Raw genomic sequence first — 26,524 nt, 5'->3', positions numbered from 1 at the left:
GGTGTTTTTACTGCCAGTGGCGTCAGCAGCGCAGCAGAGGTGTTACTTCCTTACGACAACATCACAGGGTACCGTGGGTCTCGGAGAACCTCTGGTTTGGTTACACTCAACCACGCCCCAGAACAGACTTCAAGATATAAAGGACTGGCGCTGTGAATATGGGAAACTTTCAAGCATCATGTTAATATATTGTTTTCAAACCATTCTTGGGCACCCTGAATTTTATCTGGAGAGTCTAACTCGACTCCTAGAGTGGTCTCCTACCTCTGAGATCTGAAAGGTCTCTTGTGTTGTCCTGCAACCTCTCCACTCCCTGTAACCCCTAAGGAGGGCCAGGACCCCCCATCTTCTGACTGGCCGGGTCGCACGGCCCTGTTCCATCTCCTGAGCAAATGGTTTGGGATCACTAAGAACGCACTCTCTCTGAAGGGATAAATCATTGCTTCAGAGGTTAAATGCTATCCATCTATTGGCGTGTGCATGCTAAGTCGATTCAGTCATGCAGCTAAGTCGCTGCAGCCTGCCAGGCTCCTCTGCCCGTAGGAGTTCCCAGGCAAGAATCCTGGACCGGGTGGCCGTGCCATCTTCCAGGGGATCTCCTCGATTCAGGGATCAAACCCACATCTGCAATGGCAGGCGGATTCTTTACCACTGAGCTACCTGGGAAGCCCCAGCATGCATGCGTTAAGTACTCATTAAATATTGGATTCTATTTTCTTCTACAAGCAATGGGGATAATCATAATCACTCCTTTACTGCTAAATTATTCAACAATATATCAAATGCTGAGCTGTGTTTTACATACATCACCTAATTTATTCTTCTAACTACCCTGTGAGGGAAGACCGGCAGATGAGGAAACTAAAACCATAAGAAATTTAATAATGTGCCTAACAATCAGTTAAGCCAGAATTTGGGCTGACATTCTAAACCACCACATAAAACTATCTCTGCTGCCTAGATTGCACTGGAAAACGCAGACCAATGAAATAAACTAAATATATTTTAACATATGGACTTTGAGGGCTTAAGCTTTGGAGAGATGTGAGTTCTAATGACTAATCACCCCATGCTCACACATAACTGTGGTGTCATACATTTGGTGTTTTTAATCTTTAATTACTATTATTATGGACATAGAGGACAGTGTGTGGTCTGTGACTTTTGTGGACATTTTTCTCCATTGCTTTTCACTCCTGAGGGGCGACTTGGGCTCTCTTAATCCACGGTTCCATGACTTGTAGAATATCATGTTCCTCTAATGGCCAAAGGTCTCCATTTTCTAGCTTCACCTTACTGCACTGTTTTCAAGATCCTGAAAAATGGTTTTTAATATCCTACCATGAAACTAGTTGCGTATACATCAAGACCTAATACATCCCCAAGTTTAAAAAAAAAAAAGTTTACACTAGATTAACTAAGTATTTATTGATGTGATCAAGCTACTGATACTTCATTGTTGATTCTTCTTAATCAGATTTAAGCCACCAACCTAATTCAACAAACTCTCAGGAATTAATTTTCAGATGCAATGTTAAGCAAAGTTCTTAATCTTAACTGCATTTCAGAATTATCTGGAGAGCTTTTAAGAATCCTAATGTCCAGATCATACCTCACGCTAATAAAAGTCTCGAGGAGGCCTGGAGGCATCAGTATTTTTTAAAGATTCCCAGGAGACTGTAATGTACAATGAGAATCCCCATGTGATTCCAATGTGCAGCTAAGGAGGTGACACACCACACAGGTGTTGATTCATTTAAAAAACAAAAGTATAGCTAAGGCTGGCAAGACTGCTATGAATACTGGCATGTCAGTATATCGTTTCACCTAATTATACTATTCCCTGCAGCTTATCCTACAGAAATAATTTAACAGAGGTAAAAATTTGTAAGTAAAAAAAGAAGCTTACTGCAGCATTCATTAGTTAATTTCTGTTGGTTTTTAAGGTTAAAATTAACATTCAACATTAAATGGTTTGAATACTTGTGATAAACAAAATACTTTAAGAGCCTCAAAAATAATTAGAAAGACCAGAGAAATAGGTAGAAGTATCATAAAGTGAAAATATATCAGAATACATAATGGAGTATCAGTTACAACCATTTAAGAAACTCTGTGTAATGTGGAAGGTAGTATCTGACAATGAAATAAACCTGTCTTCTGGTGGCAGCATTATGAATAATTTTGTTATGTTAAGCTAACTGTTTAACACAGGCTAATTCTCCCTCCCTATGATCTTCCTTGCTTCTGGCCTAAGTCACAAGACAGAGGCAGCTTAGTGCAGGTGTCACTGAGACTGCTTCAAAGGAACATGGAGAAATTAACTGCAACACAGAAGTCTCAGCGTGGACTCTAACACAGTCATATTTAATCTGTCCCCAGGACAACAGCAGCCACTTCAAACAGATCCTCCACTAAGAAGCAACCCAGGTGGCTGACCTCTCCTCGCTCAATGTATCCTCTCTTGCTCAGCCCTCCTCTCTCCCCAGATGACTTAGGTCAGCCAAGTGAGAGAGATTTCTATTTAAATATGGGTTGATCCATTGATTGCTCACAGAACTTATGGTCCGGTGCCTATTCCACAACAGTCATTGGCTTAATACCTACTTATTTCCTTTGTCTGGGCTTCCCTGGTGGCTCAGATGGTAAAGAATTCACATGCAATGCAGGAGACCCTGGTTCGACCCCAAAGTCGGAAGATTCCCTGGAGGAGGGAATGGCCATCCACTCCAGTATTCTTGCCTGGAGAATCCCATGGACAAGAAGAGCCTGGCAGGCTATAGTCCCTGGGATTGCACAGAGTCAGACGTGACTGAATGACTAAGCACACAGACACACGTCCTTTGTCTACAAAGTGCCTGATGCTACTCAATGAGAATGAAAACAGAGGCACGTGGGAACTATTTCAAAAGGGAGAACACTGTCACTGCTGACTAAAATTAAATTCAAAGTTGGAAATGGAAATGCTATTTATTTATTAAATAAATGTTATTTCTAGCATGATAGAAATGCTTACAAAACAGCATCTTTAAGCTGATTTAAAATAACCTATTTAAACCTTATTGATTTAAACAACCTATTCACAATAGAGGGAAAGGAATACACATCCATTTTTTCTGACAAGCATTTGAAACTCAATATGACAGCAAGGTTCTACAATAAACTGGAAAATTCTGAAAGAGATGGGAATACCAGACCACCTGACCTGCCTCTTGAAAAATCTGTATGCAGGGCAGGAAGCAACAGTTAGAACTGGACATGGAACAACAGACTGGTTCCAAATAGGAAAAGGAGTACATCAAGGCTGTATATTGTCACCCTGCTTATTTAACTTATATGTAGAGTACATCATGAGAAATGCTGGGCTGGAAGAAGCACAAGCTGGAATCAAGATTGCCGGGAGAAATATCAATAACCTCAGCTATGCAGATGACATCACCCTTATGGCAGAAAGTGAAGAAGAACTAAAGAGCCTCTTGATGAAAGTGAAAGAGAAGACTGGAAAAGTTGGCTTAAAGCTCAACATTCAGAAAACTAAGATCATGGCATCTGGTCCCATCACTTCATGGCAAACAGATGGCGAAACAGTTGGAAACAGTGGCTAACTTTATTTTTCTGGGCTCCAAAACTACTGCAGATGGTGACTGCAGTCCTGAAATTAAAAGACGCTTACTCCTCGGAAGGAAAGTTATGACCAACCTAGATCGCATATTAAAAAGCAGAGGCATTACTTTGTCAACAAAGGTCTGTCTAGTCAAGGCTGTGGTTTTTCCAGTGGTCATGTATGGATGTGAGAGTTGGACTATAAAGAAGGTTGAGTGCAGAAGAACTGATGCTTTTGAACTGTGGTGTTGGAGAAGACTCCTGAGAGTCCCTTGGACTGCAAGGAGATTCAACCAGTCCATCCTAAAGGAGATCAGTCCTGGGTGTTCATTGGAAGGACTAATGTTGAAGCTGAAACTCCAATACTTTGGCCACCTCATGCGGAGAGCTGACTCATTTGAAAAGACCCTGATGCTGCGAAAGATTGAGAGCAGGAGGAGAAGGGGACGACAGAGGATGAGATGGTTGGATGGCATCACCGACTCAATGGACATGGGTTTGAGTAAACTCCGGGAGTTGGTGATGGACAGGGAGGCCTGGCGTGCTGTGTGTGGTTCATGGGGTCGCAAAGAGTCGGACACGACTGGGCGACTGAACTCAACTGATGACAGAAAGATTAAGAGCTAAATACGAATCCTAAACTCCAGTGTAATGGTGATCATTAAAATCAGTTGATTAACAGGCTTCAAACAGTGAAGATTTCGTGATTCTACAAATAAACTATTTGCCTTACTTATACAAACCAGTAATTTTAATCACAAGTCGTCACTCTGCAAACTAGCTTTTCCAGTTCAGGAAAAAGAAAAACTAATTTTTGTTCATTAATCTGGGCAGGACTCATCTTCAGGCATGAAGTTGATGTGACTTTATAGTATGTTACGGTCATTAAAAAAAAAAAAAAATTTAAAAAAGGAACCCATACTTAAGTCTAACAAACTTATAATGATCTTGTCTGTCTTTTTAAGTCCCACTGCCCTTATTCAGCACTTTTCATAATTCAATTGATGAAATGGATTAATCTTATTTAGAAGCAATCAGACAAGTAAACCAAGTCAAAATAAAGACTGGTCACGGCCTACATGCGACATTTTTCCTGGTAACTCTTCTCTACTCTTTTTCCAGAAACTCTGCTATTTATACAGGAACCATAAAACATTGATCCACTCTCCCCAATTTATAGCACTGCAAAATAAGTAGATTAAATGCATCAGGTGAGACTCAAACTATTTATGAAGGGTCAGATTTTTTCTTAAATTTCCCATTCATCAAAAAATTTAAAATTCTAAAAATTACTGGAAAAACAAAACTTATACCAAAAAACTTATGCCCAAAGCTTTAACAGATTCAACAGATATACAATTATTCTAATTACTGTGTGTGTGTGTTCAGCTGCTCAATCATGTCCGATTCGTTTTGACCCCATGGACTGTGGCCCACCAGGCTCCTCTCCCAGGAATTTCCCAGGCAAGAACACTGGAATGGATTCCCATTTCCTCCTCCAGGAGATCTTCCTGACCCAGAGATCGAACCTGCATCTCTTGCATCTTCTGCATTGGAAGGCGGATTCTTTACCACTGTGCTACCTGGGAAACCCATGTCAGATTACTATAAAAGTTTGTAAACACATACTCCCAACGTACTTTATACTGATCTCATCATGGAGCAGGGACAAAGAGCTGGCAGAGCAGCCCTGATTCAGGGCCTGCCTCATGTTGAACAACAGCGATCCCTCCAGTCTGCCAGGAACCACACTTCACATTCTTAAAACCTACAGACCCTGGGGGGACAGGCCAGTCGCAGCAGAGAGAAACAGCACGGCATGGACGGAAACATGGAATGTGGTACCAGCTACAGACCCACTGGACAAATTTCCTTTTCTCCCAGGGAATACTTCACATAGGCCTGGAAACTAACTCAAGGATATTCAAGAATATTTTAAAAGCTCGGTCCCAACCAGTGTTTAATTACTTTTAGAAAACCAAAAGCATCTAAAAATCTACTTTAAAAGGCATGTCACGAAGAGCTTCTTTCACTAATAAATGACATGATTTCCTTTAATAAAATGTGAAATATAGAAAGCTAATCACCGTACATAGTAAAAATGGTATGGTTGATCCCTGAACAACTCAGGTTTGAGCTGTACGGGTCTCACGTACATGCGAATATTTTTCAATAAATCCACTAAAGTACTATACAGTCTATAGCTGCTTGAAACTGAGCCTACAGATCCAGAGATACAGATGACCAACTATGGGACTTGCACATTCATGGATACTGGTATGAGTGGCAGGTCCTGAGAGACTACCATACATTGAACAGCAGGACTCAGCTTTTCAGAGTTCTTTCATTACAAATATTTCTGATAGTCCAGGTGACAAGGTTGATGTTCTACATGTAGATGGAGAACAAAGTTCAGGTAAACCAAACAAGGTTTCACAGAGTTAGGGCTGCCTGAGGGCTGAAACATGATTTAAAAAAAAAAAAAAAAAATTCATTCCAAGCAATCTATTCCTAAGCAATTTAGTACAGTGACTCATGTAGATTAATGAGCTAAAAGAAAAGCTAAATGCTCCTTTAGATTACCTTATAAAAAGGTACTGAAAGTATTCTACTGAACACTTGTACCTTAACAGAACTATTTACATATTAGCACATATTCTCTAAAATGGTCTGCATATAAAAAGATCTTGGGAGATATTTCCAGTATAAATATACAGAGAATTTTACTTTACTCTGTACAACCTTAAAATGGAAATCTATATCCTATTAAATAGGAGCAAACTGGGTTATACGTGCAGCAATTACAAAAATATTGTTTCTCTATACATGAAAAGGTATTAAGATCTATATGAATGCTTGTTTTCAAATGGTTTAATGCCAAATAAAATGCTTCCAGAAGTCCACTAAAAAGATAACATTACAGGTTACAAATGCATTCCACCGGAATTTAGTCTTCTTTATGCCGTTCTTCAGTTATTTCAGGATGATGTTAAAAAACAAAAACAAACAAACAATAAAAACACACAAACATTTTCAGAAGATGGCCTAAGCTATATATTTTTTCAATTATTCAAACATGCATACTCATGCAGTATCTATTATGTTTCCAGGTGTGAGAAATAATATTGATGAATAAATAAGACAGCCAAGATTCCTACCATGTTGGAGGTTACAGTATAGAGAGAGGTATGATTACAGTTAGAGGTAAGTGCTTTAAAGCAAATAAAACAAGGTGCTTATTGCAGAAAATTCCTTGGAGTGGAGACACAGGCTCTGCAGACAGGTGCCAGAAGATGGTCTGAGAAGATACGGCAACTGATCAGAACCACGTGAAACAGCGAGCACGTGAAGCTGCCGGGACAGAATGTATGAGGCAAAGGGTTCAGCAAGGACAGAGAGCCTGAGAGGAGGCAAGCAGCTGGCCAGCGCGGCTGTGCAGGGAAGGCGACGGAAACGAAGAGGACGTTACGAAACGAGGTCTGAGAGTTCTACACAGGTCAGACCTCACAGAGCTTCGCCGATCATGCAGAACTAGCACTGTCTTCCGCGTGGGGTAAGAACATGCTGGAAGGAGTAAGCAACAGGGGGGAAAAAACAAAAGAATGAAACTAGTGATACTAGTAGTATGGCTGGTCAGTGTTAGCAGCTTTGGTCGTGCCAGACTCTTGGTGACTCCAGAGACCACAGCCCACCAGGCTCCTCAGTCCATGGGACTTCCCAGGCTGGAGCGCGTCCTCCCGGGGATCTTCCCGACCCAGGATCCGAACCCCGGGCTCCTCCCCTGCAGGGAGACTCTACCATCTGAGCCACCGGGAAGTCGGGTGGTGCAGGATCAGGCGGACAGCACTGACTTCTGGTCTTCACGACGACTCTGACACACAGGCTACTGTGTTTCCACTGTTCCTATAAGGACAGTGAGGCTCGAGGAATAACTTGCCCCAGTCCACAGTAAGTGAAAAACCCAGAATCTGTAGCAATTCAGATCTAATTCCAAAACTTCTGTACCGCTTTAGACTGTCCACAGTGATACCTACCCCCAACACTGTCCCATTATGAAGTGAAATGAAGTGTTAGTGTTGCGCAGTCGTGTCTGACTCTTTGCGACCCCATGGACTGTAGCCCACCAGGCTCTGCTGTCCATGGGCTTCTCCAGGCAGGATACTGGAGCGGGTAGCCATCCCTCCTCCAGGGGATCTTCCTGATGCAGGGATCGAACCCAGGTCTCCTGCATTGCAGGGGGATTCTTTACCATCTGAGCCACTAGGAAAGTCCATGTCAAATTATGAGGACACATTCAAATTCTGAAAATTCTAAGTCCGCTATAATACTAGTCAGAAGCTAGTCAGGTGTCAGGTATGGTAGGGGCTTCCCTCACAGCTCAGTGGGTAAAGGATCTGCCTGCAACACAGGAGACCCAGGTTCAATCCCTAGTCAGGAAGATCCCCTGGAGAAGGAAATGGCAACCCACTCTAGTATTCTTGCCTGGGAAATCCCATGGACAGAGGAGCCTGGCAGGCAACAGTCCATGTGGTCCCAAGAGTCAGATACAACTTAGCGACTAAATCACCTCAGTCAGGCATAGTAGGCTTTCTATCAAAATTTTTATAATATCCAAAGCAAGTTTTCAACCATAGAAAAGCACAAACTAAGAGGCCACTCCTCAGAGAAGGGTTCCATCATCCAAATGGAGAATCCATGGCTGGTTCCAAACCTCAAGGTCTGTGCATGTGGTCCAACAAAATTCAGTAAGCCCAGCATGAACCTCGGCTAATCTGCCGGCGTCCAGCTGTTGTTACACAACGGCCAACCACCACTCAACCTCCGCCTTCTCCCCTTGTGTGTCGCAACTCAAAAAGAAAGTTCAGTTTCATGCTAACATACATGTAAGACCCTGTCAAATCAACTGCAGAGAAAAACATCTTTCCAGTACTAACACCACCAGTCACTTGGGGGGGCAGCTCAGAGACGCTTGCTGAGATACAGCAAAAGGCCCCATCAAGTGGCAGAGAATAAACAACGAAGGTCGGCAGTGCATCCATTTGGAAGCAGATACTCACTCACGGCTGCCCACGCACCACGAGTACCGCAAGCCCATCCTGTTTGGGTCCTGGCTTTAAGAGCAGAGGCGGAACGGCCGGGTCAGGCCTCCCCAAAGGCGTGCTTTGCTGAGTCTACTTCTGACAGGAAGTGTAGCACCTAGTTCCTTATTTGAGGGTTACTGCAATATCTTTCATGAAACCACATCACCCTCACAGTGCCAGACCTCAAGGAGTCCTACGGCATCAACCACAGCTCCACGGAGATGGAGGGAGAGAAGACAAGCGCCAGCAGAGGGGAGGAGGGAGGGGGAGAGGTGGGAGAGGAGGGAGGGGGGAGGAGGGAGGGGTGGGGGAGGAGGGAGGGGGAGGAGGGAGGGGGAGGAGGACCACTGATCCATCTTAAAGTGAAGGGAAAGCCACTACCTTAGGTGTTAAGAACACACACTGGACTACTTGTGCTTCACACGCACATGCAGGTTCACTAGGACTCTTAGCACTGATACTCTGAGTTTTTGCCTTCCCTCCTTCCTTTTTGACACAGTACGGCCACCTGCCCTTAACGACCAGAATGGGACCAGCACAAAAGAAGAAGAGCCCATCATTTGAATAACTACTCTGTATCAGCCATTTGGCACAGATTCCATGCTGCTGAATAATTTAAAACACAAGTTTATAAGATGATGGTTAGAACATGAATTGGAAAGTCTGACCGACTTGGTTTGACTCCCTACTCAGACTGTACCACCTGTGGGATCTTGGGCTAGTCATGCTTCAACTTCTCAGCAGCTCAATTTCCCCGTCAATAGAGTGGGAATACTAGGTTTGCTGTGAGATCAACCGACCTTGAGTGTAAAGTGTTACCAGCATAGCCTCTGGTTCTCCCAAAGCGCTCAATAAACCCATGGGATGCCAGGGGTGGTGTGACTCTAGTGAGCAAACCAGAAGGCAGTTTCGAGTATTAGGCATTTAAAAAGCAAAGGGCACGGAGACCCTGCTTGTGGGGTAACGGTCAGGTAGCCACCCCTAAACCACTCTACCACGAGGAAAAAACAGGACTCCTAGTACCCTGCTGTTTCACGAGATAGCATTACAGTTGTGCAGTGAACCTGACCAGGAAAAAACACGTTAGAAACTGCATGGTGGTGCGCAGAGAGGTCACGCTCACAGTAAGCTGAGTGCTCGTCTCACTGACGACGAATCTTTGTCCCCAGCTCTCCAAATAAAGGGATGGGCTAAGTTCCTGAGAACTTCACAGGCATGCTCTCATTTAATCTGAATAGACCTATGAGGTACATGCTGTGACTTCCTATGTTACAGATGAGGAAAACTGAGGTTTACAGATGACAAATAATAGGGATGCATTCAAATTCTGCTTTGCTATCTTTTAAGGCCAAACAGCTGAATGCCTACCCAAAGTGTATGTGATCATCGATCAAATACATAAAGTGCAAATCTCCTTATACACTCTTGCTGCAAAAATTCTAAAAACCAATTACAGCATACATGTATTTACTGTTAAGAGTAAAACACTACAATAATTAGTGACTGTGAAAACTGTTAGTGCCAATATGCACTATACAAGAGTGTTTCATATGGTTAAATTAATAGAGAAATAGCTTGACAGTTAATACGAATATTAAAAGAGTGCTCTGGCTAGATAACTTTATGAAGATCATCTTACCATTTCTGAGCCACTACTGTTTACAAAGAAATAAATGATACAAGGAAGAATTATATTAGGATATATAAAAACTAATTCTGATTAACTGTTTGCTAACTTGTTCATAACACCAAATAAACACTCACTAGAGTAAATACTTTAAGTTGTACATCTCTCATTCCATTTAAGCCATGTGCCTTTCAAGGAAGATTCTATTTGTAAATGATTCACGTCTTATAAGAGAAAAAAAAAAGCTGAAAAGTCAACATTGCCACCTCCAAATTTTACAAAGAGGAGACATGTCAAAACCATGTATAGCCACTATGACAAATTATCCTCAATCCAGATATAAATGTGTAAAGAAATAACAGGAAAAAATGAGGTACCTCAAATATGTTTTGCTAATCAAATGTCAAAACAACAGACTTTATTAAGAATACTTCGAGGACATCACAATGCACAACCATGCCTCTGTATCTGCAGGAATTGGTTCCAAGACCCCTCACCTATACCTATATCCAGGGACGCTCAAGCCCTTTAAAAACAGCATATAAAGTGTGTGTGGACAATAAAACCATTGAGCAAAACCTTGCCAAAATGACTTTCCTAATGCTAACCACGTTCAACAGCTCAAGAACCTTTGAAAATCACTAAATCAAGAATTGTAAGTACAAAATTCCTCTTAGAAAAAACACGCTCTGGAAGAACTCTCATGAACTATAATTTTCTAACACCTACCTGTTTAGGGACACTGATGTGTCAACAGAAAGTGAGTATGCTGTTAGGGAATCGAGAGTGATGCAGACAGAAGCTGGTGATGCTGAGAAATTACTGCTTTTCCACTACAAGACTTTCAAAACCATTAAACCTTAATAAACACATACAACTACTCTTTATATTGTTTCATATTTATTTGTGTACGATACAACTTCATTCTACACTGGTGATAGTCAGCTTTGGCCAAATACTGATTTTAGCCACATAGGTTTATTCAACATTCCTTATTTTCTTTGCTTAAAAATCATTTTCATTTCTGTTAATAATAAATGCAGGTAAGATGTTCAAGTCATTCTTTGTCCTGGTATGCCTTTAAGAAAACTTTAAAATTCATCAAATAAAATAATGCGTAATATACTAAAGGTGTGTGTTCCTTAGAAGGTAGAAAGTGCCAACTGATCCTTCATTTTCTCTCAAACGCCCATCAAGTCTTATGCTCTAGTTTCATATTTTCTTGCACCTGGGTCTATTGTCAAGCCAGAAATACTTTCAATATCACATGCTGTTGGTCACAGAAGCTTTGTCGCCACAAATTAAGGTGTATAAATTCATAATTCTTTGAAGAAAACCCCTGAGGCGTAAATGTTACACCAAGAATAAACACAGGCTGGGACTATTTGCATGCATACTGCAGGGGGGAAAAGAAGTATACAGTAGGAGTCATGAGACACGTGGAATGGCTCTGTTGTTCCAACCACCTACCAGGACCCACTCACCTTCTTAGAAAGACCAAGGTAGTATAAAAGACCGTGGGTTTTAATTTAGCTTTCCAATCTGGTTCAAATTACTGCCCCATTACTTGCCAGCTATGGTGATCTCCTGTTACCTGAGGATAATGAGCCCACCCCCAAAGGGTTTGGGAGAGGAGAAAATATATGAGAATTTATCCAAAATACCTGACACAAACATAATAAATGGTAACTAGTGTAATTGTTAGATAAATACAAACATTATCCTCAGAAAGTACATTTTGCAATTTGCCAGCAGGTTGCCAGATAAGGAAATCCTGAGATCAGTAGCTGAATGGCTTTTTAAAAAAGCAAAACAATGAAATGTCAAAATTCTTAAAATGCTTCAGATTAGAAATTTACCAAAAAAGGAAGAGGGAAGGGGGGGGCTTTACTGAAAATCAAACCTATGAATCATTAGTTTGGTTAAAAGTCTGACAAGGTTACCAAACATGCCTCCTCACAAAATTGTATTAAAGAAATTTTAAAACAACCAGTACACAAGTTTGTGAATAATGCCAATTTACTAACCAACATGGCCTTGGGCAAACTAGCCTTTCTGGGTCTATCTTCTCATGTGTAAAAAAAAATACTGATACTACCTGTATTAACTCTATCTTAGACATCTGCTAAGAGGTTTTACTAAGAACACAGTGTAAAGTGCCAGTGCAGATGGTATTCAACACTCAGTTACTGCTACCACCCCTAGTTTCCACTCAATTCTACCACCCTATCTTGACCAAAACAAAAAGCTCCACGTGACACAATGAGAAAAAGAGGATGAGTGAATGGATACACGGAGGAAAGGAGGGATGGACCAACAAACATATGGTTGGATAAGACTTGGGCCAGAGAGATGTAAAGTTAAAAAACTGTTTGCTTTTTTCATCATTTTGAATGTTAAGTTTGTACATCTGTTTCACCCTTCCTCCTCCTAAGCAAAAGCAAAGCCTACACACTTGTTTCGCACCTGATGGGCCACCAAGGACCCACTTGTCAAGTACCTGAAGAGGGCCCTAAAAAGGCAACCACTGTGTTCCCAGGACATCTTGCTCAACAGGGCTGGGACCCATTGTGATACGCGTACACCTGAGTACCAGTTACTCCTCCACCTGACCCTGAACTCGGCTTTCAAGAGCAGAGGTGTCAGGAGATGGGCGTGGACGCGCACCCCCAGACTCTCAGAGAGGGTCAGTGCTGCGGATGCTGCAGCGTAAACCACCCGCGGAGGGCCTCGGTCTGCCAGGCCGTCTCTGCCCTGCACACGCCGTCGTGTCAGCCCCCCCGGGCACACTGGACTCCACGCCTGGTGTAGCCTTGTGACGCTGGGCCACGCACCTCACCTCCCTGGCCTCAGTTCCCCCGATTATAAAACGGGGACAACACCTACCCGACCCACTCATTAGGATGTCGGGAGCATCGAAATGCAAAAAGATAGCCTAAGGGTAACCAAAAAATAGATCTAAAACCATATGATGTGAAATATAAACGTTAGGTTATTTAGTGAGACTCTTGTTCTGCTCGGGAGAGTAGGGGCTGGGACTAAATGGAAAGCTGGCTGTCCCCGAGTGAGCGACGCCCACCCAGCATCCCAGCGGCCTTTCCCAAGTCTCCCTCCTCCTGTTAAATCCGCGCTGAGGGAAATACGAGGCCCTGGCAATTCCACACTGCGTGTGTACCGGGAGCGCCACCGTTTGTATACAGCCTTGGGCCAGTTACTTCAATTCTCTGAGCCTCTATATTTTATCTATAAAACGGATAAAACCTATTTCACAAGGCTGTAATGAGGTTAAAATGAAGTATGACCTGCAACGTACCAACCATGATTTCTAGGGCACTGCAGGCATTCAACAAATACAGATTTGTTGAACTGATACGGAAAATGAGGTGAAGTACTGTTAGGACAAATACTTTCAAACTCATTCTTTGGGCAAATAAAATACTTCGGCACCTTTATGTCCACACCGGGGAGTGGAAATTCCTCAGAGAAATACTCTTCCTGTAAGGGTGACAGCGCTGTAAACGATTCCTTACCAGTCTAGTTCCAACAACCCAGAGGCACCGACATCACTGTGCCTATGAGAGCTACACTGATTTTTTAGTGTTATCTGCTACACTGGGAAACAATCTCAAACTCTTACCAAATAGCAAAGTTCAAACGCTGCCTGAAAAGACTTCCAACATTTTGGCCATATTTTTCTTAATATATGAAGAAAAGGACAACTGAGGAAGGAAAGGAAAAATAAGAAAAGGGTAGACGACATCTATGTCAGCCACTGGGCTGTGCCCCTCTCCCCCTGAAATGCTATGCACTCTTCTCTCAAAGCGATCCCTGAAGATGGTCCCTTACTCTTCCCACGTTATAAACAAGGCACTAAGGCTTTACATCACGCAGTTCTAGCTCTACACAGGCAGACCTTGGACTCAAAACCAGACTGCTCCACTACAACCCTCCCGACCTTTCTACCGACTGTAATTCACAGACAACTATAATCGACATTACAAAAAGGACAGTGTAGGCAGATCAATCAACGGGGGACGGGAAGGGAAGGTGAGCTTCACTGACCAGTGAAAATCATTTCAGTGATTTTATGACTACACAGGACACTTTCACACAGAGTCCCTTTGACTTTAATAAGGCATCTGCACAAATCTCACTGGGTTCTAACAACCTATGGTGTAGACAGACGAGATATGATCCATAAGGGATGAGAAACATGAGACTCAAGTGGGAAGGTGACTTTTTCTGAGTCACTCATGCTACTAACTGGGGAAACTTAGATATTAAGTTTTTCATCCCTAAGCAATTCCACCACACTATACTGTCTCTCTTCAAGCTGAAACATATTTATAGCCCCTTTCTGTGTTCCAGAAAACGACCATAAACTGTGGGATCAATAAACCCTGATTTTTTTCACACTGTACATGCCCAACCTTTAGTCATTATTCTAGAAAGTAGATATTACTGAAGCTCAGAGAGGAAAAGTTACTTCATGTGTCCAAACTAATACAGCTAAAAATGGCAGAGTCAAAACACAAGCTTAGATTTGACCCCAAAGTTTGCAAGCTTTGCCTTTACCATGAGTTGCCTCTGGGTCTCAGCTCTAATGAGTGACCCAGGGCCTAAGGTTTCTGACTTGTCATTAAGTGAACGAGACATCAGGTAGCTCCCAGTTCTAACATTCTCCTGTCAGACAATGCCAGTGCACCACTTCTCCAATGCTGTCATTCCTGAGCATCCTAACCTAAGAGCCTGAAGACCTGGGTTGTCTCCCCGCTCTGCCCATCACCGAGGGACCTTGGGCAGAGTGTGCAACTAGCTCCTCAAAACATGGGAGGTAACTGTGCATCCACCTAAAAGGAGGAGGTGCAGATGTGCAGGGTCCTCTTCGAGGAGTAAGATTTCTCAGGTAAAACTGGTAACGTTTTATTTAAGGTGAATTTTCAGATTACAAATGCATCCATATTCAAAATGGACATCAAAATATAAAGGTCTGTGCTTAGTTGTGTCCAACCCTTGTGACCTCATGGACCACAGCCCACCAGGCTCCTCTGTTCATGGAGTTTTCCAGGCAAGAACACTGGAGTGGTGCCATTTCCTATTCCAGGGGATCTTCCCAACCCAGGGATTGAACCACATCTCCTGTATTGGCAGGCAGGGTCTTCACGACCGAGCCACCTGAGAAGCCCTGGTCAAAATAAAAACTAAAGCAAAAGAGCTGTAAGTCAACAAAATCTCTCTCTTCCTTGTCACTGAACAAAGTGAAAATTAACAGCTACAGGTTACAGAAAAGGGGAACTCCCCAAGCTGTCCTAAACGGAGGTTCCCTATAGACATGAGTCTTACTTAAGAGAAAGCTTTTAACCCGAAGCACATTTCACATAGAAATGACTCAGTCAATCAAAACAGACTATGAAAATAAGCCTTAGGGACACAAACGCAGAAAGGAACTTGGACCCGAATCAGCACAGCACCCTTCGTTCCCCACTCAAAACACTCGGTATAAGCAGCAAAGAATCAAAACAACGGATTTATCTTGGGAGAGGTATAAAAGGACTGAAATAAACTTGATGTTTCAGCTAAGGCTAAACTGTAAACAGCTACAATTAATGTAAAATGGATACAAACGATACTTCAATTTCATACTAACTGAAATGGGAAGGTAAGACGCCAACATGAGAATTTATAATTTGAAAGGGAGAAGGAGTAAGCATACCCAAGTCTAAAGATTTTAGTGAACTACTAAGAAAGATAACCATCACACACAGTGCAGCAATTCTTAACTTCCCACAAATCTCACTGTGAATTTCACAAGATGAACTCTTTATTCAGAAACATGCATGCATAAACTTCTGTTAATTGCAAAGGCTGTGGATCCCAGGAAGTCTCCTCCTGGGTTCTCCGAATCTCTGCGGGGAGCCTGGCCACTGTGGCCAGCCTCGCAGGAGATGCAGCTTCTGTTTCCAGTTCGGCCACCTTGTCCCTCTTGTCCCCTCACTCTGCCACTCTGGATCCCAGCTTCCTCATCTGTCAAAGATAATCTCATCTCTCCTGACACTCTACGGTGGAAATTCTAGAAAAGTCTACTGACATCACAGGAAGAGTGAGGGATTTAGTAAAAATCACCTCCTGATCATTTCTTAAATTGCTAATTATGATTCTTAATACTCTTGAGAGTCCCTGGGACTGCAAGGAGATCAGTCAATCCTAAAGAAAGTCAATCCTGAATGTTCATTGGAAGGACAGATGCTGAAGCTCCAATACTGTGGCCACCTGCTGTGAAGAGCTGATTCCCTGGAAAAGACTCTGATGCTGGGAAAGACTGAAGGCCAAAGAAGAAGGGAGCAACAGGGGACGAGATGCTTGGATAGCATCACTGACTCAATGGACATGAATTTGAGCAAACTCTGGGAGACAGTGAAGGACAGGGAAGCCTGGTGTGCTGCAGTCCATGGGTTGCCAAGAATGGGACACGACTCAGTGACTGAACAACAATTAGGACTTGGCACTTTTTCTAGGCTGCAGAACAGTAAGAGCCAGAAGAATCTCAGTTCAGAGTTAGATCTGTAGTGGGTGCTCCCACTGCCCTACTGTGGCCCTACTGGGGTCGAGACTTCTCAAGTGGGCTTTCCTTTTCCTATTCCCTTTCAAAAGGAGCCAAGCGGCTCTCTCACATGCAACAGGGGTGGCAGGATAAGGCAAAGCAAAGTCTCTCCTCCAAAAACACACACTCTAGTTTCCTTAAAGCTGTGCTGCAAGAACGGTCTTGTGACATCCTCTCCCGGCATATAAAGAAGCTGTTGTAATCATTCTATTTCCCCATCTGGATGGCAATCCGTAACCAACTCTGCTTCCCAGAAAAACCTCTGCGCTCGAAGATTGAATCTGGAGAAAACTGCACTTGAACTTCATGGCAGTAATACGGAGTTGATGGTCTCAACTTCTGGGATGAGACCTGTCTTCCAGCGGCCGTGAGGCAGACAAGCAGAAGGAATCCAGTCTCTGGCCAGATGGTAAGTGCGAGGGAACGGAATGCGTTGCCCTCTGGAATACGGTCCCGGGAGAGCTCAAATATCCACAGCTCATCTGACATGAGGTGTGCCCCCTCCCGCTGTCACTGGACCGGAGGCACCCATCAGAAAGCTTTCTGCAAGGAACCTCCTGTTTGGAGTGACTGGGGACATTATAACCACGGGGCAGGTAAAGGGAAACAAATAGCCCCCACCCCCCTTTGTATAACAAAGTTACATTACATTGAGATCTCTTCTGGGCCCTTCCAGACTACCCCCCCCCCCAACACAGGCACAGTTTAGAATAGTAAAAAATAAAAGGCAACTAAATCAAACCTAACATGGGTAAAATACCTGAGAATTTGTAAAGACTGACGTAATTTACAAGGGTCCCTCCATTGCCAAAGAACACAGATCCAATGGGATTGAGTCTTGCTCATGCGGTGGAAAAGATGGTGATAATCATAAAGCAGTAAAAAATACATTAAGTAAGAGAAATTATAGTTGACATTTCCTGTCTTTTATAAATACTCCAAAGAAAAGTACTGGCTGGGGAGAATGGATACATGTATATGGATGGCTGAGTCCCTTCACTGTTCATCGGAAACTATCACAACTGTTTTTGTGTGATATCCCAATACAAAATAAGAAGTTAAAAAAAAAAAAAAGTGTTGGCTGTCCTAAAGCATTTACTTTTCTATTCACTCAAGAAAAAAGGAAGAACTCTTTGAATGTTTTGACGAACGGCCTTCCTTCCAAGCACTCTCTGAAGAGTCAGAATGTGTAACAACCGGACCCACAAACACACAGACAGGACTTCCGGCAGCACGTTTCCAGGACAACTCGGCGGTTCTTGCTGCTCCTCGCAGGAAGAGACCACTGCTCTCAATTTTACTTATAGAAATCACATTCAAACCAAAACTTAGTGGTTCAGCATACTTTCTATATGCAATTATGTAAAGTATTTGTTTCGGGTTAACTCTTTCAAGTCTTAAAGACATACCAGGGGAAAAAAGTACATGGCACAGAAAAACTGTCCCCTCTTGGACTAGGTTGGGGAAAACTGGATACCCTGGTCATAGAGTGCTACCCCTGCAGACCAGACTTAGATCTGCGTCTTCAATAAAATTTAAGAGGCAAGAAACAGTGAGGGCAGAGAAAGCTGAGGAAAGGGAAGAAGAGGGAAGGTGACTTACGCGCGTTCCTCTCAGACAATGAAGGGCTGAGCAGGAGCAAGCTTACCGACCTCCAGCGCAAGGCAAGGCTCACAGCTGAGGGTTTAGTTCCCAGGGAAGGCTGGAGATGCCACGTGGGCGGGGTTACTGAGAATCGGGGCGGGGCCGGGGCCCAGAAGGAGGAAACGCACTTACTCGGTCAGGAGCCGGTGCAGCTTGTGATAACCCCGCTCCAAGGCCAGGCTCACAGGTGTCGCTCCTTCCTGGTTGTGGATGCTCAGAGCCCCGCGGCCACCTGGCTTCTGCAGCAGCAACCACGTCAGCCTCAGCAGCCCCAGCCGCACGGCGAAATGCATCAACGTCTCCCGGGGGCCACCATCTGCAGACAGCCGACAAGAGGAAGATAGGGAGGAGAACATGAAAACCCAGATCAAAAGAACAAAAGGATGGCTCAGGTCAACGCCACTGCCTCCAAGCCCCTGACAGCGTGCCATTAAGCCTCAACATACAGCATGAACAATTTTATCGTGGCCAAGTAGAATCAGCTCTCAAAGACAAAACGAAGCTAGAAAAAAGGGTGAGAGGCCAAATCTCCTACAGGAGACAGTCCTACAAAAGAGGAACCATTTCTATGTTCTGATTTAATGCAGACGTCAAGGGTGACTGCACACATATGGGAGGGGAGGGAGTGAGACAGACAGAAAAAATTTAAGAAGTGACTGCAGCCTTGCTACTTGGGGATCAGGTTCCAAGGGGAATAGCTGTTGGGGCTTAGATGGGTGTATCAAAAAGTATAATTACTTTAAAAAAATATATCACCCAGAGAGAAGTTGGCTAGTTAAACACTAAAAACAGGTTCTGCTTGTTAAGTACACACAGGTCTTTTTATTCTCCCACATGAAGGCCAAATCAAATTGCTGGCAGTGGCAGCTTTTTCTTGTTGTTTGTTTAAGAAAGAAATGCATCTTCAGGCATAATAAGACAGACCGACTCCAAGATGATAGGCTAACAATTTCAGAAGGAAAAATATGTACCTGTTTGACCTGAAGCGAAGGCCCTTCTTGGTACAGAGTCACTCTGAAAGTGGCAGAGTGAGGAAGGACTTTGGAATCAGACAAACCTGGGTTCCCATTTGGCATTTACCGTCCGTGCGACTGGACACAACCCGTTTCAGCTCTCTGAGCTCCCCTCCCCGCCTCCCTGAAGCCTGGTACCACCACCTCTGCTCCCACGGCAGCAATAACAGCTCAGAGGGGTGGGCGAGACGCCTGCCAGGTGACGGTGCAGCCGGTGTTCAGTGATGTTGCGTTCCTGCCCTTCCCCGCTCTCTGCTCTGTCCCTCCTGACCTCCAATCACAATCCAGGTTCGCTGGCAACCCTCTACGCCTCGTCTGACTTGGAATGATGAGGCTGGGCTTACCTGACCCCAGGGAGTACCACTCAAGAGTCCAGAATGGGAATGGTTCCCTGGGGTTGTGCCTGCTTTCATCCCTTCAGCTGCACTAACATCTCTTTCTCCAAAGCTTCCCGGAGGACTCGACTTACCCCACCGGACAGGCTCACCCTTCTTGGACTCCAGTGTCTTCCCCTTACATTTAAGTCCCTGATGCTTCAGATGTGAGCGGTTAAGAATAAACGCATCGCAACTCTGCAACTGTACGGGAACTGCGCTGTCTTCTAATGTCACACGTGCCTTAGTCTAGTCTCCTTATTGCCGGGGTAAGTTTCCTGGGAGGCAAAAACCGTCTTCCATATTTTACACTGTCCTTACAGAACTCAGCACACTAAATGGTTTATAAATGGTGGCAGAGGCATAAGGCTGGAAAGACATCAACACTACGGAAGGAACCAGCGCACGTGGGGGTGCCAATGTGAATAAACAACTCGGAGCAGGTGGCCAGGCCAGAAGAAAGGACGGAAAGAATTTTCAGAAAAGATCAAGTATCACCACGTGACTTGTGCCTTGCACTTGTTCACAGGCACTGACACCCTTACCAAATACAAAAAAGCGAACAAGGCACTGCCGGGGAGCTCGTGACTTTTTACAGACTGGTTAATCCGGCCCCACTGGACGGCACCTCCTTAAAGCAGTTCTTCTGCACCCCCAGTCTTCCTCATCCCTCACTTGCTCTGAGTCAGCTCAGCCTTCAAAAGGCAGAGTTCCAATAACAAGGCAATACAGCTGCTTGAAGCTGGCACCCTGATTCCAGCACCTGGAGGACCCCAAATCTCATCCTACAGTCCTTAGGAGCAGGTGCCACGTCTGCTTTTAGGTCGCCTCCTCTCTGCGATCAACAGGTAACAAGAACAGTAATATCTGGTGAAGGCTGCTCAATGCCATGCACTGGGCTGGGTGCTTTGTATTCACTCTTTCCATTCTCACAATAACCCTATGAGGCCTCGTTATCCTCTTTCTGTGGATGAAGACAGGTTAATAACGGCCCACAGCAAAAATCAGCAAGATCTGAAGATGCTTCTGTCTTGAATCTAGAAACCAATCCCTCTCCATTACTCCATCCCATCTCTTTTTGTAAAAAAAAAAAAAAAAAAAAAAAAAAAATCAAACAATCACACAAGCATTCTCATGCTGTAGCTTAAGAAGCACCTTCTCTCGTTTTCCTCCAAAAGTACACACGCTTTCATCATTGCTTTTGTTGCTTTCATCTCAGTTTAAAATCCAGAGTATCTACAATTTAGAATTGGCCTCTGTTCTACTTTTTTCTCTCTTGCGATCTTTGTGTTTTCTCTGTAACCTTGAGAGCTGCTCAACTTTGTTGTTCAGATCACTAACTGCATTTCCTCTGATGTCAATTGGGTCCTTTGTCCCCAGTCTGAATTTAATTATGCTATGGCTTTCTGGTTGTCCTTGCATCATTTAAGACAACTCCCTTCCATCTTTGCCCTCATTGTGATGGCTTTTCTGCAGATGTAATTAAAGGGCCTGATCAGTTGATTTAATAAGGAAGATTATCCTGGCTAATCTGGGAAGGCCTAACTGAACCAGCTGGAAGGCTTTAAAGACAGAGCTGAGACTCCCCTGGAGAGAGAAGAAACCCTGCCGGAAGAGGACGGTGTCAGCCTGTGGCCATGGAGTCCATGCAGCGCAGGACCTGCCCTCCTGTCCAAGGAGGACAGCCTTGGCTCACGCTGGTGGGCTGGAGCTTGCCCCAATCTTCTCTTTTGCTCTCGCCCTCCAAATTTTGGACTTGCTTAGCTAAGTCCCTACAACTGTGCAAGCCATTCCCTGAAATAAATCTTAATACTTATCTTCCTACCGGTTCTGGTTCTCTGGTCAACCCTGATTAACACAATCATTAAACTTATTTTTTCTCCCTCATTGCTTCCTTCTCTGATTTTATAACAGGTCTGACTTCTTCAATCTCTTAAAGGACAAATGATAAAGCTCTTCTGAATTTTTCTTAGGTTTTTTCATGAAAATTAGAGAGGGTCCCATCTGAATACTCATGACCCTTCTCCATTCCCCTTCTGTTTCACTGTTATTTCAAGGGCCTTATGCTGGTTGGTTAATTTTCCTGTTTAACTATTTTCAACTGGAAAAAAAAATCGCTCTGTGGGCCTGGGCCCAGCTTCCCATGGAGAAGGCAGGAGGAAGCGTCTTGCTTCCTACCTGCTCAAGTGCTGGAAGCCTCCCTCACACTCAGCTCGGCAGAGAAATGGGCTGTGCCCAGTCCTCGTGAGAGATGTCTGCATCTTTTCAAGTCACCGGATTTTCTGTCTAAGCAAAGGGCTCTGAATTCTGTGAACAAAACGGTGATCCAAGGCTACATGTGCTTCTCCTACCGCACTGAGCCAGCCTGCTCGCAGTGCGCTTTGAATGTGTATCTGGGAGACTCCAAAGTCTCCGTTCCTCCGACTGTTCTGGTCTCCTTCTCGAATAAACCTCAGGTCCAGCATGACGCAGGAATCCTCACGCCACTATGGGCAACAGCAGGCCCATGTGAGAAGTGGGCATTTGGAAAAACGCCACTTGCAACCTTGTGACAGAGTCAAGGTCTGAGAGGCAATAAAACCTTTTGGAGCTAAAGTGCTCGATAATGAGGAAGCACTTGTCTTGGAGTCAGTCCTGTAGATTACTATTATATATTATAAAATATGTTTACTAGCTTATTTTCTTTTTTAGCAGCTATGAATAGGTGAAAATATACAAAAATTCTAGTGAGTGTAGCTAAGTGAAAATTCCATGGAAAGCTATCAAACAATCTGGAAAAGGTACGGGAATTAAAAGCCCAAATGATTACCACTGTGGTTTCACTAACCAAACACCAGATACAAAGAACTGAGAACGCAATGGCTGTGTTTAGTGCGAACTGGCTTAAACCTGTCTCATCCTTCTCTCCACCGCACACCTCTCTGCCCCAGAGACGATCAAAGCTTCTCGGTTAGTTATACAACACCATGACTAAGAAAGAATGTGGCTGTCCCCCAGGACCGTGCTCCTCTTTGCTTTCTTCAGAGCAGGGCTTTCAAGGCCCACCTTCTGTTACCAGAAACTTATGCTGACCGCTACTGTGCGAGGGGCTTTCAGGGGAAAAACCATCTTCGTTCATCCTTTCACTAACCACAGAGGTGCTGAAAACCTGAGACAGCTCAGTGAAACTTGGTAGCTCAGAGGGAAGATACTCCCACCCCACCATTCACCCTCCACCCAGATGAACCTGTATTATTTGCCTTTAAGGCAGAACTAAGGCAAAAAAAGTCCAGTGCTTCATGTAACTAGGCATTAAAGAACATTGAGGAGGATAAAATGGACAAACTCCCTCTTGATGATGTATGCGTAAAGAAAGACTTTAGAAATAAGCTCAAAAAAAATCTCATTCTGCTTCAGAGGGTCTTTTTTTTTTAAGTCCTTTTGTAGAACATGCTGCTTTCCCGCATCAGAGTTCATCACTGTTTTGTCCAAAAGGTTACTGGATACTGGTCATGGCATACTAAAAATGAAGAGCCTGGAACTTCCCTGATGGTCCACTGGTTAAGAATGCACCCTGCAATGCAGGGGACATGAATTCGATCCCCAGTCGGGGAACTAAGATCCTATATGCTGCCGGGGAACTAACCCTATGTGCTGCAACTGCAGAAGCCTGCATATCACAACTACCAAACCTGCGTGCTTTAGAGCCCAGATGCCACAGCTAGGGAGCCCAGCATATCCAAAATTTAAAAAAAAAAAAAAAAAAAAAAAAAATTTTTTTTAAATAATAATAAATTTTTAAAAAGCCTGCAAACTAGCACACACTCCAGGATATCTTTTCCTCCATTTTAGAGATGAAGAAATTGAGAAACAGATTAAGTATTCTACACAAACTCTTGCAATGAAGCCAGGATATTAACAAATTGACCCTGCAGCCTATGCTTTTTCCACTTTATGATATCAAGCCTAAGCCAAGAGTTCTTTTATTGTTTTTAATTTATTTTAAATTGAAGGATAATTGCTTTACACTATTATGTTGGTTTCTGCCAAACATCAACATGAATCAGCCATAAGTATACATATGTCCCCTCTCTCTTGAACCTCCCTCCCCATCCCACCCCCTAGGTTGTTACAGAGTCCCGGTTTGAGTTCCCTGCTAAAGCCAAGAGTTCTTAATGTCATGTTCACGCCTGTGGTTCAGGGAGATTGACTCCTGAAACAATATGTAAAATTTTGCAGGTAGGTTCCTATGTGTATTTTTCCCTCCAGAGAAATCGGAGCTAATTCGAAAGGAGTTAGTGACCTGAGGAAAAAAAGTTTAAAAGCACTGCATCTAAACGATTAGAGAGGGAGAATTAACCATAAATCTTCCCTGACTCCTTTGTACAAGTATTAGGCTGGAACACCTGTAAACACCCAGCTTTCAATTGGAAACAGTCCAGTTATGTAACAAGTGCTCTATTTAGCTGCGTGATTGCCCCAGGCACCAAGCTGACTTACCTTCTTCCTTTAAACATCTTTCAAAAAGCATCTGATGTGCAACTCTCTGCTCTAAGCAGACTGTTTCTTTGCATTTCTCCCCCTTCCCTGGTGGCTCAAGCAGTAAAGAATCCACCTGCAAAGCAGGAGATGTGCAGGAGACCCAGGTTCAATCCCTGGGTCAGGATGATCCCCTGGAGCAGTGAATGGCAACCACTCCAGTATTATTGCCTGGGAAATCCCACGGACAGAGGAGCCTGGTGGGCTACAGTCCACAGGATCAGAAAAGAGCTGGACACCACTGAGCGACTAAACCCACCTCCACCCAACAATAAGCAAGGACCTGTCACTGATGCTTTGTTTGTTGTTTAGTTGACTCTTCTGGGACTCTTCCCTTCTCCAGGGCCCTTTCTAGAGTACCATATAAACTTGAGTCACATAGTAACTTTGGAAACTGACTTCTTAGTGCAAAACATTTAAAATGCATTCAGGTTCTTGCACATGTCAACAGACTGCTCCTTTCTATTGCTGAGTAGTATTCCATTGTATGACTGTACCATAGTCTGTACAGTCACCTAGTGAGGGAGACATGGGTTGTTTCTCGCTTGGGGTGATTATAAATAATGCTGATATAGGTACATTAGGGCGAAGATTTCTTTAGGTAAATGTAACTTTTCATTTTTCTAGGACAAGACGCAAAAAGTGGGAATGCTAGGTCACATAATAAATTAAACTTTATAGGAGACTGCCAAACTGTTTCCTAAAGTGGCTCAATTCCAGCAAGGTATGAGATACATTGTTTTGCATCCTCTGCCAGTGCCTGGTATTTTTTATTTTGGCCTTCCTAAAAATGTGTAACAGTGCCTTATTGTGGTTTTCAGGCATTTCCTTAAGTGTCCAAATTTGAGTTAGCCTTCCTGTACAAAAGAAACTTAAGAAGTACATGGAAAGACCATAAAACTATTAAATCTGGCAAGCTTCCTATTAAAGACAGAGATGCTAAGACCCAGAGAAGGGAAGGATATGTCTAACATCTCAGACCGGTGCTTTTCCTACAGTTCTTTTTAACCAGGTGACATGAATAAACTACCCAATTCCTGTGCCTTCTTTAAACAAGACAAAGTAAAACCTCACAAAACAACTTTTAGCCCCATAAATAACTAATGCAACCCTTCTTGATACTGATTTATGAATGGCAACCAGAACAATCATTCCTCTTTTTTTTTTTCCAGAATCATCATTCCAACCACAACACAGAAACAGCAGGAGTGGACTTCCCTGGTGGAGCAGGGGATAAGAATCCTCCTGCAATGCAGGGGTCAGGGGTTCGATCCCTGATCCCGTGAGCCACGGCCACGGAGCCTGTATGCTGCGATGACTGAAGCTTAGCTGGAGCCCGTGTTCGCAGTGAGACGCCCACTGCAGAGACGCCCACAGAGCACCACGAGGAGGAGCCCCTCCTCTCGAGGAGGGAAAGCCCACACAAAACGATGAAGACCCAGAGCCATCAATCAATCAACAAACAGATCAACACTGGGGAGGGGGAACAGCAGGCGCTAGAAATGTCGGAACACTAGGTTTCTGGCAAAGTGCCCACTGTCCTGTATAACGGCAAATCTTCTGATCTCTAGATCTCAGTGAAGCAGAGGTTTCTTAGACACTGCTAAAAAGGAAAAGGATAAATGCGTTTTCCCTTCATTTGCATATCCAAGGTTCCTTTTGTATTTTACCTGGCAGGAGTGCCCCGTCTTATCTTGACAGGAAGCCCCTGACAGTGGGGGCCCCTTCCTGCAGCTGGCCATCGCCCCAGTGGTTAAATTCAGTGGGTCTAAGAGAACCAAAGCTAGCAAAACCTGGCTGCCCTTCATCCATGAGAACACCACCGCTATCTGATGGGTCTAGAGAGCAGGGACCTGAGCGCCCTCCCGTTCAGCCCCGCTGAGCGCTCCTCCTCAGTCAGGGGCTACTTGCCTGCGGGAGGGCCGGGGCCTTCTGCGCGACCCCTTCATAAGGCAATAACCGAAGTCGAGAACACTGCAGGGCGGTCCTGTGACTGCCCTGTCCTTCCAGAGATCAGAGTCGAGAGGATAAGCAACCCCTTCCGGCAAGCCGACTGAAGTCAG

The 26,524-nt window shown here is 43.9% G+C and overlaps 1 protein-coding gene across 7 annotated transcripts in view; it reads right to left on the bottom strand.

Moving 5' to 3' along the window:
• Nucleotides 1-26,524, bottom strand: part of AKAP13 (A-kinase anchoring protein 13) — a 314,908-nt gene that overhangs the window by 156,528 nt on the left and 131,856 nt on the right. For 6 of the 7 annotated variants that reach the window (XM_065906801.1, XM_065906802.1, XM_065906803.1 and 3 more), the window contains exon 5: nucleotides 18,689-18,872. The exons of the other annotated variant lie outside the window; for it this stretch is intronic. In XM_065906801.1, the coding sequence (XP_065762873.1) occupies nucleotides 18,689-18,872 (184 nt within the window). The remainder of the gene's footprint in view (nucleotides 1-18,688; nucleotides 18,873-26,524) is intronic. 7 annotated transcript variants of the gene reach the window in all.

This window comes from Muntiacus reevesi, chromosome 15, assembly GCF_963930625.1.
Source record: "Muntiacus reevesi chromosome 15, mMunRee1.1, whole genome shotgun sequence".
NCBI classification, from domain to species: domain Eukaryota; kingdom Metazoa; phylum Chordata; class Mammalia; order Artiodactyla; family Cervidae; genus Muntiacus; species Muntiacus reevesi.
The sequence above is the reverse complement of the archived record's forward strand: the minus strand, read 5'-3'. Positions and strand labels throughout refer to the sequence as shown.